Below are 12,859 nucleotides of genomic sequence, written 5' to 3'. Positions count from 1 at the left end.
TGATAATAAACTCTATTGAACAATGTTTCTATTATTTAAAAAAGAAACTTTACAACTTTTGTATGTGTTCCCTGCCCTACACATCTGTATCAAATGGCTAAAGTGCCTCACCAGCAGGCATTCAAGCTAATATTTGAGTCGGGAGCGTTGGATCGGAGATTAATCTAAAAGCTGCCTGCAGGACCCCGGCACTAATGTAGATTGTAGAAACTGAACATGAACACATGCAAACACCAATACAGAGATTCTTAAATCTCCACTTTTATCATTTTAATCCACATGAAAACTCTATTTTACATCACTAACGATTATTTATGAAAACTAAAAAATCACCAAACGCATAAGAATGTATTCATTTCCCCAGATATCCTGCTATGCGTGGACTAGGCCTGAGTTTAACACAGAGTTCCCCATTTGAAGTTACCTAATTATAGATTACTTTAAAACCTTTTCTGTATTTGTGTATTAATAAAATAAGATAATTCTGAGATTCTGAAATAGACAGGCACACAAGATTCACATCACTACATGTCAGTGTCATAAAAACATTAATATTTTGTGGGTTCAAGACACCTTTGGTTTGGAATCAGAGGTTTTTATGACTAATCTAAAATAGGACTTTGAAGGAAAGCGGTTCTTGAGGATGAAAGGTCAAATGTGATGTGTTTGGGCTAACTGCTATTGCTATCATTCACTTCTCCAGTCGTCCCCTTTGTCACAGCTGAGTCTTTTTCTTAGAGTACAAAATCAATGTTAAACTCAAGGTGAACGTGTCCCAATCTCCTTGAATTAAAAGCAGGAACAGGCAGATGGTGGAGTTGTTAGAGACTGATTTAGAGCTATCAGATTGAGTCCTGTATTGATTAGACAGTGAGTCACCGGCTTGTATGGTCTTCCTGACATGCAGATGGGGCTCCTCAGCTTGCTGTGCAACGCTGAAATGTTACTCAGTAACTCTATTTAAAAAAAAAAAAAAAAAAATATATATATATATATATATATATATATATATATATATATATATATATATATATATATATATATATATATAAACTGCACATGAAGAATTTTTAGATGCATATTTTTATATGCAGGTTTGTTCAGTAAATTAGTTCTGTATCATCAAAGGTGGATAGTAACTAGTTACATTTACTTGAGTAACATTTTTAACAAAAGGAGTAGTTTTACTGCACCGTACTTGTTACTTTTACGTGAGTCATATTATTATCCATGTATCGCTACTCTTACTTGAGTAAAATTTCTGGCTATTCTACCTACTGTGAGTAACTTCACAAATAAAGAACAGATTTTTTTTTTAACCATAAATGCACCAGAGAGACAAAAACCCAGAGTTTAGGTTAAAGTGAAACTACTTATTTGTACACAAGCTTTGTTGTTTTAATGTTTTTTTCTATCTGCTGAGCTCATACAGCCATTTGGAGGTCACATTAACGCACAGTAAACAGTAGATGTCCTTGGAAGTATTTTGCACTGATCTAACATACTGTATATACATTAACTGCTATAAGTATTGGTTTAAAGTTTAATGTTAAAGAATATTTAGAAAAATGTTTCTTCTGCCTGATTTTATTTTGCAATCATGCTATTCTTTGCATATGTTTTTCATTTTTGTCTTTTTAAAATACCAGAATTTGCACAGAACCTTGTATTTTTGTCTGTTCTACATATTTTTTAAGATTAAATCATCAGCTGTCATGATTAGTTACTCCTTCTTACTGAATACTTTTTTTTTTACCCTTGAGTAATTTCTTGGCTGACTAGTTTTTACTTTTACTTGAGTAAAGATATGTTGAAGTACTGCTACTCTTCCCTGAGTACAACTTTTGGCCACTCTACCCACCTCTGCATATCCTCCATTAGTGTGTATCAAATGTAAAAATCAGAAAGAGCTTAATGGTGTGTTATGCAGTTCAAAGTCGAACTTCTCCTGTTCTCGGCTGCCCCTAAAGTCTCTAAGTGTTTTCTCTTGTTCAGGCGGGTTTATCTCTGCAGCTTTTTCCCTGGTGAAAAACAGCTACAGCTTCTGTTGAGCAATTTAAGCCAACCTACATCTTCAGTTTCTGTCACTGTAAAAACACATTGTTTTTGAGAGTCTTAAAAGTATCTGAATGGCTTATGCAATGACTAAAAGACATACGTATGGGACATGTAACAGTCCCCCGTGATTTTACGTCCTTTCTTTTAGGTCTATTGCTTTCAGGCTTCCTGAAATATACATATAATCCCAAAAGGCAAACATATCATTGAAAGAATTTCCTTTCTCAGATCTGGTTGGTGAAAAAAAATTCTAATATTTAATACCTACTTTGTTCCCTTTAATCTGTCATCTCATCATGACTAAGAAATCAAAGTTGGTCTTAAAAGTGTATATGTAGATTGGGAAAAGAATTGCCTGTATTGGTCTTTCACCTTGTAATTGTGTGTTTCTGAGGAATTCTTTCTATTTTGTTGTGTTTTTTTTTTTTTGTTTTTTTTTTGCAGCAACGTGGACACAGATGAACTCTGCGGTAAGCTGAAGCTTTACTGTCACTTCATTCGCAGGGAAACACTCAAATGCTATTTGACATTTTGATAGCTGTGACCAAACCCCACAGGGCATCCGAATATCCATTTCTGCCTGTGTTTCTATTTTTCTTTTGCTCCGTAGAGTACTTCTCCCAGCACCTTGGAGAATATGAGAATGTTCTTGCAGCTTTGGAAGAATTGAATATGTCCATACTAAAAGCAATGGGCAAAACAAAGAAGGTACGGTAAAGGAAAAGCGATCATCTCACAGCTACAGAATAAACATTGTTGCATAAATATTTAATATTTATTTAAATCCCTCTTTGGTCTCTGGATGTGTGTGTTGTGTTTGTTTTTTGCTGTGAGGTTGCATATGGCATAGAAATCTGGCCAGGAACTGCATGTAGGGGTGAATTTGAATGCTTCATGATATCATTTTTACTTAAGCCTGTTAAACCCAAACAGAGCCGACTGGATCCATTTGTCATTGTTTGTGCCATTGTGCTATATTCAGACTATATTTAAAATGAAAAAAAAAAAAACTACAGCTACAACCTAATGTTTGCCTTTATTATTGGCAATGCTCAAGAAAGAGTCAACAAATCAGTATTGCTCCCAGTTTCTGACACCTTAGGCTCTGATGTAAAATTGTCCTTTTACTAGAATAAAACTATCCTTTATTGTCCCACAGTGGGACAATTCAGGTGTATCATCAGCACATAAGGGGATAAAAGACTATCTGCAAACGAATGGAGAAGATGTATACAACAGAGATGTAAACAGTCTATTGACTTTGTTTAGGATCTACAATAAGCGAAATTCACAAATATTCATTATGTATGATTAAGGCTAAAGTTAAAAATGGCTTTTGTTTAGAAATAAAAACATGCCAAAATGGTGCGTTGATGAAGTATTTGCACTCCCTACAGATTTCTTCTGTTTTTGTTCCTTTGTCACCCTTAAAAGTTTCAGATACAAAAAGTTGTTTTGGCCTTTATGCGGGAGAACCTGTCTAAACAGATTGAGCTCCATTTTGAAAAAAATATATATCATAAATCACATATTAAATGCGTTTAATTACATTTAGATGGCCAGCCACACCCTGATTACCGTTTGACCTGAAGAAATAAAGGAATCACTTAAACCTAACCTGTCTGACAAGTATGCCAAACGATCTGAATAAGCAAAACATCATCCCCTGATTTAAAAGAATTGAAGAACAGATCTCAACAGAGTCAAATATCGTATAAAACTGTTTTGTTATATTCCTTTTCTTCCTTCGATTTTTGACTGCCTCGGTCCCTCGCATCCACAGAAACTGTTCATTTGAAGGCTGCCATCTAAATATTCTGTACGGTGCAGCAGTGTTACCCTCCTACAGTTTGTTTTATTTTTGCTCTTCGGTTACGCCTCAGTGTTTCAGACTATCAAACAAATGTTAATTTCCAACAAAGATAACCAGGAGTAGATGCAAAAAGCTGTTTGTTAAATGGTGATTTGTTATGTAATGGGATAAAAGCTTTCCAAAACTAACCTGACCCTATGTGAAAAGGTGATGGCCCCCTAAACCTACTAACTAGTTGCGCTACCCTCAGAACATCAATTGCCTCCAATCATTGGTGATAACTGACAACACATCTTTACATAATTTTGAAGGTATTTTGGTCCACTCTTCTGTGTGGGATGATTTTAATTGAGCATCATTTAAGGGATTTGGAGCATTGATGGTCTGTTTAGGGTCAGGCCACCACACTTAAATGGGATTGAGTTCCAGACTTTGACTGGGCCACTCCAAACCCTTTTGGCAGAGTTAATCAGGACTAAAATCTGATATAAGTTGATTCAAGATAACAGAGAATAACCCTCAATGCCCTTCTTTTTTTTAATCACCCACCACTTTATCTACCGGGGGGAAAAAAAGAAAAAAAAACATTTTAACTTTAGATAACCCAAACCTTTCTTTCTAATTATTTAAATTGTTCTCTAATAGGCCAAGATGATTAAATTTTACTTTTAGATTTCGAAATCCTGAGGATCTCTGTGTCTTTTAATTGGGCTGAGTCAAGATTCATGTGGTGTGACAGAAAAAGAAATGCTAAAAAGTCAGAGCTAAATTTGAGTCATTTGATAATAAACAGAGAGATGCTTGATTTATCTGACTGAGGCCCTGGTGTTTTAGCTGTAGGTCAAGAGTCTCCTCAGCATGCGGCCCAACCAGCTCCCTCTGATCTCCCATTAGTCAAATATTCTAGTACACAGCTGAAAAGGACAAAACATGGCTTACTCATGCTCATTAACCACCAGAACAAAACATGCTACACTGGACCTGTGGAGTAAATAAACATCAAACTAAATGGGCTGCGGTGGCATTAGATAATGGACGCTGATCCCATGTATAAGATCCTCTTAATGTTAGTGAAACACAGTGACAAGAAAAGATGAAGGTGAACGGGGACAGGGGAGATGAGTGCACAGGCAGTGATGAGGGTAAATTATCGGAGATTAAACAGAGGACGGATGCAGGGAGAAGTCAGAGGGGTACTGCATTTAATCTGCAGGGAGAGCCTTGTGCTTTTCTCCCATCAGACACAAACTGAGAAGCTGGAAGCGCTCCTCATAGCTTTGCCACAGTCCGCACATTATATCTGATGGTTATAAGACAACAGATATGTTGCCTTATAACCTTATAACCATATTTTCAACAGGGTTAAAAAAAAGTAATTAAATTACAACCACAGACTTTGCCGTATTTTAGTTGGATTTAATGTGACAGAGCAAAACAAAATAGTAAGTAGCAGTGTAGCGGTCTCTATGAAAACAGATAATTGGTTATACTACTTTTAAAAAATAAAATAGTTTTTATTATTTTTTTTAAGGCGTGAACAGCGGCATGCATTTGTATAATGCCCCACTGAGGAAATACTTTTTACACATTTACACATTTACAGACTGAAGCTTTTGCCCGACCTCCTTTTGCACACCAATTGAAGCTCAGTAGGTTGGACAGACAGAGTCTGTGAACATCAATTTTCAAGTCTTGCCAAAAATTCCCAATGAGCTTTAGATCTGGAGTGGACCTGGATCCTTGACCTAAACCATTCGCAACATAGTTCTGGCTACATGCTTGGTGTCATTGCCCCGCTGGAACGTGAACCTCAACCCCGATCTCAAGTCTTTTGCTGCTTCTAATAGGATTTATGATTCACGGCTGCCTTGTATTTAACTCCAGTATCCTTGTCCCTGCTGAGGCTAAGCGTGGAATACAAAAAACGCATTGTCATGAATGGGTTCTGCTAACAATAGCCTGGTTACTGAGCATAACAATTAGCAAACCCCTTTCATTTTCTGAAGATTTTTGGCATAAAGGAAAATAATGATGAATTACAACCGAAGGACAGGCGTGGTAGCTGGTGAGTTAATATAGAGAAGTGGTGAGGAGTAAAGACAAATGACAAACTAAACTATAAACTTTAAAGTTTAAAATTAGCCTTGAATGAGACCATGATGACTTTTTACATAAACCTAAAATGAGAATATGTAAGTAATGGAATAAAGAACATAAAAAGGGTTGCAATTAAAGAATAATTAAAAGTGATCAAGACAGAAGACAAGGGGAACCGAAACACCAAAAATATGAATGCAAAAATAAATAGATAAATAAATAGCATATTTTAATTTAAAAAATTTAAGCATAATAGACAAGACAGAAAAAATGAAGACAATTTTACCAAACTAAACTAATAGGAAACTCAAGAGAATATGTGCAAACCGATTAAAGAACACATGTTTAAGGAAACTAACAAAACTGCAGGAAGTACGAATAGTAAAATATTTTGGCAAAGGCTAAACAGAAATTCAGCCTAAAACTGCAATCAATATAAAAAAAAACTAGATCAAACCCAGTCACAATCAGTTTTATATCAAAATCTACAACAAAACAGATAAAAACCAACACCAATGGGTTTTCTTTCTTTTTACTCAGACAACAAATTTGTCTTGTACAACAGATTTCAAAAGGAAGCTGAAAAATGTCAGACAGAAAATGCATCAGTCAGTGTGGCTTTGAATCTTGTTCCCTTTTTTTTGCCTCACTCTGAACTTTCCTTTAGCCTTCAGACGTCTCCCTCAGGAAGAACAGGACTCTAAATACCCCATCAGTCAGCCTCACCAACCTCTTCACTCTTTGCTTGCTGACTCAGAGTGAATATTTGACCTCACTTGAAAACAAATAACCCTGCAGAGTGTGGGACTGCACTGGCAAAGACAAAAAAAAAAAAAAAAAAATGACAACCCCCCCTTGTGAGAGATGGGAATTCAATCAGCAGATGTCTTCACATGCTCTTCAGAAAAATATGATGCAGTAATAGAAACAAAATGACTTTAGAAAATGTGCGAGCTGTTACATTTCTCTAAGTATTCTTGAGTAATGGAAGACCCAGGAGGAGATCAGATGCTGCGTTAGTCACTGACTGAATCTCGGTCATCTCTGTTAAACTGTATATGTGTTTGAGTGGGCAGTCCCTGGCTGCGGATGTGTGTGAGGGGGCGGTTGCATGTGAGTCGCTTCACAACGCATCTTGGGTTTTTGTCGTGCACTGATAAATGTGCGTGCACAGACGTTAGTGCTGAAACGGGAACGTGGATCTGATATAAATGTGGGTACGTATCTCATCAAAGACACAGTGTGGATGTCGTTTGGCCCAGATAACTGCGCTAAAAGAAGCGTCAGATTTGAATTTCAAAGCATCGTGTAGGAGATGTTGTGGAGTCAGGTAATGACGTAATCTATTTACCAAAAATATACAATTATATGTAATTGTGTTGCCATTATTAACATCCTAGTAATGACAAAAATGAATACTCCTTTTAAAGAATCTTAGGAGAGCTGCAGAGATTCACAATTCAAGTGAGGGAATCTGCTGACTCTCTGTGAAGAGTGGCCATAAAAAAACAACAACATTGTTGGTAGAAAACCTTGAGAAGTCCTGACTAAGGTTTGCCTCAAGCCATGTGGGCACAGAGCAAATTTGTTCAAAAGTGAGTTCTGGGCAGATAAGTCAGGATGCAAAAAGGAGTCCTTGGTGCACAAGGCTGTATGTTGCAAAATAACACGACAAATCACTCAGAATACGTTGTACCCAAGATGAAACATGGTAGTGGCAGCATCATGCTGTGGGGAGGCTTTTCTTCACCAGGGGAAACAAAGCTAAATATAGTGGAATCATGGAAGAAAACCTGTTTGAGGCTGCAAAAGACATTAGGAAGGGGCAGAGGTTCATCTTCCAGAGGGAAACAAAGCCCCCGGAAGAGCTACATTGGAATGGTTTAGATTAAAGTATAATTATCAGTCAAAGTATAAATCTAGACCCATTTCAGAATATGTGGCAAGGGCTAAACATCGTGGAGCTCGGATGCAATTTGATTGAGCTTCAGTTATTTGTAAAAAAAAAAGATTGGGTAAAACCTTCAGTCTCTAGATGTGCAATGCTGATAGAGACAAACACCCTGATGTCTGCAGATGTATTTCCTACTAAAGGTGGTTCTACTGCATATTTACTCAGGGGGGTTGAATACAAATGCATGCCACATTTTTTCCTGTTAGTTTGTTTGTAAAAAAAAAAAAAAGAAAAAAAAAAGAAAAAACAAAAGAAAAGAAAAAAAAGTGGAAAAGCATGTTTTGTTTGATATTATGGGCACTCTTTGCAATAAAATCCCACATAGAACACACTGAAGTTTGTAATAGTAATGTGACAGTATGGGAAATCGTTCAAAGGGCGTAAATACTTTAACGAGTTAATCAGAAACTCCAAAAAAAACAAAAAACAAAAAACACCTCATAGTGCTCAACTAAAAGCTTCAAAATATGGTGATGGATTGAAAGGTGAAGTCAGATGGGTTATGGTTTTAGTTCTTAACAGTTTTTAAATCCTTTATTTTGTATTGTTTTTGTTATGAGGATAAGTTATGTATAAGAACATGTGTTGGCAAAGGTCCAGTTTGTACATGAATTCAGGCATTTGTTGCCTCTGCGGGGTTTTTTGGACTAAAGTACAACAATATTCAGAAAGTTAAAAGTCATCGCCTTCACCGCGGCTCTCGTTTGACCTTTTGTGCGACAGACAATTAAGCATGGAGGAGAGGCGAAAAGGAATAAAAATCAGGCAGACTGGAAGCTGTTTTAAATGGCTGTAGATCTGCAGTGCGGACACACGCTGCCAATTCTGCAAGAGGCTGACCTTTACCAGTCTGTCAGAACTCATTCTCACCAGTTCAATGCACATTTATGTGCAAATGTGTGTCAACTGTGAGGATTAAATATTGTCCATAAAGAAGAAGATACATTAAAGGGTTAAGAGATGTAATTGCAAATTTCTTGCATCCAGACCTTTTTTTTTTCTTTTTTGTTTCACTCATCTATCAGTGATTAGCTTTTGAATATCTCTTTCGTTAGTCGAGCACGAGCGGTTGCAGAGCTCAGAACGGAGGGAGCAGCTGCAAAAGTGCGCGCAGAAAAACTGATGCCAAGCATCTCTCACTCCGCTTTGATTAGAGTCTAAACAACAGTCAGCCCTCCTGCTTTGTTCCTGGCACAGCAGATGACATGTCTGCAATGTCAGAGGTATATTTTTCCCTTTCAATCGGTTTACCCAACAAGCGCCGCCTGACATAAATAAAATCCTTCTCACAGAAAACGACAAGGTGCCGGTGACTCCATCTCACACGCGGAGTGACTATCAAACGTATGAGAGAAACAAACACATCATCTTTTTTCTTCGCTACGCAAACACCGGTTGTGGAAGTCAGAAAAAAGAAGATGCATCATGAGGAGTCATCAAGATGTAATCTTCGTCAGACTATTTACTATGGACCCCCCGGATGACAGGCTCTGCTGTTAAAATGCGCTTCAGTTTTTTTCATTCTTTACTCTTCTTACTCTATTCTTTAATCTGCGGGCCAGAACAAAATGCTCCTTTTTGGGTTTCTGTTGTAGTGTCCCAAATATACACTTCCTCCTTCACCTTGGTAAAGACAGGATCAGATTCATACTGATTTGCTGCCTTAAACTAGCTCAAACTATTACAATGCCCATTTATGATCGTTCCCCTAATACACGGTTCCCACGCGTCTGAAACGGAAGAGATCCACGCCCCCAAACTGTCATGTTGGTGGGCAAGTGCAGCGCTAGACAATGCTAGAGAACCATGATCATCGTGGCTGTCAGGCAAACAAAAAAGAAAGTATGATTGACCAATGGGCAAGAGAACGGTACATCCCCAAAATCACTGCTGTTGGGATGAGACAACCCGGACAAACTGCCTCCGATATCTTACTACGACAAAGTTAATTACTTAGTGAACACGAAGAGTGCCATCACAATGGAGAAGCTTCACGGCCGGAAATTCATGGATGCAGACAATTAGGGTTTTAATGGTTTTGTAAAGGATGTCCGAAGTCTCCATGTAAATAACAAGGTTCTGATCACTGGTAGAATAAGTAATTGCAGTAACGTACACCTTCATGTGCCTCCCAGCTCGCAGAAACACACAGCAGAGATGTACTAAATCATGACCAGAATAGTTCCAGCATACATACAGTTAAACATTGACACGGCTTAAATTTTTTTTTTTGTTTTTTTAACAGGATAAAAGTGATCGGAGCAGATCGTTGCCATTTCCGATGGCTCATTTTTGCAGTTTCAAAGCCAGTCTTGCCAGCGTTCAGCACTCAGATTTTTGGGTCGTTTTGAAAACTGCACATTGCCGAACCGTCTGCGCTGTTGGAACATCCTTTCACCCGACATTAAATAACCATTCCAAGCGTTATTAAAAATAAAAATAAAATAAATAAGCTACTCTGCCTACCGTTATGTCGGTTAGTGTCAGCATGCCTGGATGTGTGATGTCGCATGAGAACTATGTATTTGCGCTTACACTGTAGTAAAATGATGTTGGTTTGTCTATAGGCTGTATTCTTCACTTATCCTACTGAAGGAAGCTTTCGCAAATCTAAAGAAGCAAGCCTGGATTCATATAATCACATAAAGGTCTTTCTCCAAGTTTGACTAAAAAGTAAATGAGAAAATGAAACAAACAAGACAAAAACAAAGATGCTAATCCTGATCCTACAATCTGCTGCTAAAAGGGAAATAACTTCAACTTTCAGAATAAGAAAAAAAAAATCAAAAAGGGCTTAAAAGGTTTCAAGGTATAACAAATCACACTTACTGGCTTTACTCTGGAGTTTAAAGATTAGGTTTTACAACCCAGGTTGAAGTTTTGATTCCTTTTGCTAATTTTGAAGGGGAAAAGTCTGGATGGATGGATGGATGGATGGATGGATGGATGGATGGATGGAAGGAAGGAAGGAAGGAAGGAAGTTTTCAAACAACCTGGAAATATTAATTTCGCAGCACCAGGATACTTCCTCAGCAGAAAAGACAGCTTACTGGGGCCTGGACCCTCTGGCATCACTTTAATGTCACAGTTAGCAGCTGGTTTTTCTGGCCCAGATTGGTGAATGTCTGGATGGTTTCCCTCTTTGAATTCACGCTAGAACCAAATTGGACGTAAAGAAAACAAAAGAAGAAAATCAACAGGTGATTGTGAGCATGTCAGATGTGCGAATTACAAAAAAAAAAAAAGCAAGTAAAACTTTGATAAGAGAGCATCTTTATCCATAAAGTGTTATACCAAGATGGTCTGAAAGGTCGAAGCCATAAGTTCAACAGCAACATGAGCACAATTAAATAAATGCATCCAAGGACTGAAACCTCAGTTGTCAGAAAACATGACCCAATGGTTTGATAAAACCAAAAGTGTTTTGCCATGATGACCGTTGATGGATTTGGAGGAAAAAAGTGAAACACTACCATGACTGTGAAGTACGAAGGTGGCATCAAGAGTGCCTGGTGTACTTTTCTCCCATTAGTATGCCATTTATTACATAGAAATAATTGCATTAATCCCAACTGACCAAAATCTGATTTACAATAATGTCAGACAACAAGAAAAAAAAAAGAAACTCTAGATAATATCAGGGAACAGACTAAAGAAAAAAAACTCTAACAGAGATCATAAAACATAACAAACAGGATCACCTTAACAAGAACCCCAAATACAGAAATCCCAGAAGGATTGGGACGACCACAAGCCTCCCGAGTACAACAAATAGAACCGAACATTTCTTCCTCATCCTCCTTTTCATATTTTCTTTTCTTGAGCAGCAGTGTTACATAATCCCCCCCGAACAATCTTGTGGGCACATTTTAATTAGCAGAGGAGTTGTGGACGTTTAGTGACTCTGGAGTGGCATGTGAAACCTGTCACTGCTTCCCTTTGTTGTTCCACCCACTCAAACTTGTCCTCCCCCTCTTCCTCACCTTGATTGACAGGACTATCAGGAGTCCACCCACCTGGAGCAGTTTGTGACCCGCTTCTTGCTGAAGGAGACGACCAATCAGCTTCATTCGCTTCAAAGCTCGCTGGAGTGCGCCATGGAAACCACAGCCGAGCAGACCCGGCAGGAGAAGTGAGTGCGAATCCCTCTGGTCCTTCACGCCGACAAACACACTCCGTCTCAGAAACACGAGCAAGATGTACGCCGGAACCCGTAATTGCACGCTTGTAATTGTCTGCGTGTTTTGTTTGTTCCAATTTGCATGGCTCATTATAGACATGAAGGCTGTGTTTGTGCCTGACCAGAACACCTGCTCTTCTTTGTATTAGATGAGGGTTACATGACTCATCGTTCATTTATTAAGCACATCTTCTTCTTCTTCTTCTGGAGACAGACTAATTCCAGCCAAATAAAGAGAGCTGGTTAAGATCTGAGAAAATAGACTCTGGAAGAATGTGATCACCTAACAACTATTATCACAATTATTGTGAAAGATGAACCAAAACAACAGAGGAGCACCAAAACTATTTAATTTATAATAATCAAAGTGTTTTTTTTTTATTGATTTTCATATTCAAACATCAGAGATCCCATTCAAAACATACAGAACAAAATAACAGGATTCAAGATATATATTACAAGAACAGGTCAGAAAAACCGACAAAATGGCAGTGTTGTAGTACTCGAGTCCGAGACTCGAACTCGAGTCTGAGTCATTAGCTAAATTTAGAGACTCGTGACTTGACTTGGACTTGAGCACTGATGACTCGGACTTGGACTCGGACTCCTACATTCAGATCATTCTGACTCGGAAATTGAGAAAAAGACTCAACTTTTTTTTTTATATCATTAGGCTATAATTTTAATATGTCATTAGAATATTATTTGGTGTATGATTTTAATATCTAAATTATTAGTGCAATGTGGTGGAGTGTGG

General features: G+C 37.8%; 1 protein-coding gene across 2 annotated transcripts in view; it reads left to right on the top strand.

Moving 5' to 3' along the window:
* The window catches only part of necab1 (N-terminal EF-hand calcium binding protein 1), a 62,143-nt gene that overhangs the window by 21,132 nt on the left and 28,152 nt on the right, over nucleotides 1–12,859 (top strand). For both annotated transcript variants that reach the window (XM_036145165.1, XM_036145164.1), the window contains exons 4-6: nucleotides 2,503–2,528; nucleotides 2,669–2,766; nucleotides 11,918–12,054. In XM_036145165.1, the coding sequence (XP_036001058.1) occupies nucleotides 2,503–2,528; nucleotides 2,669–2,766; nucleotides 11,918–12,054 (261 nt within the window). The remainder of the gene's footprint in view (nucleotides 1–2,502; nucleotides 2,529–2,668; nucleotides 2,767–11,917; nucleotides 12,055–12,859) is intronic.

This window comes from Fundulus heteroclitus, chromosome 13, assembly GCF_011125445.2.
Source record: "Fundulus heteroclitus isolate FHET01 chromosome 13, MU-UCD_Fhet_4.1, whole genome shotgun sequence".
Taxonomy (NCBI): Eukaryota; Metazoa; Chordata; class Actinopteri; order Cyprinodontiformes; family Fundulidae; genus Fundulus; species Fundulus heteroclitus.
This window is presented reverse-complemented; position numbering and strand designations above follow the sequence as displayed.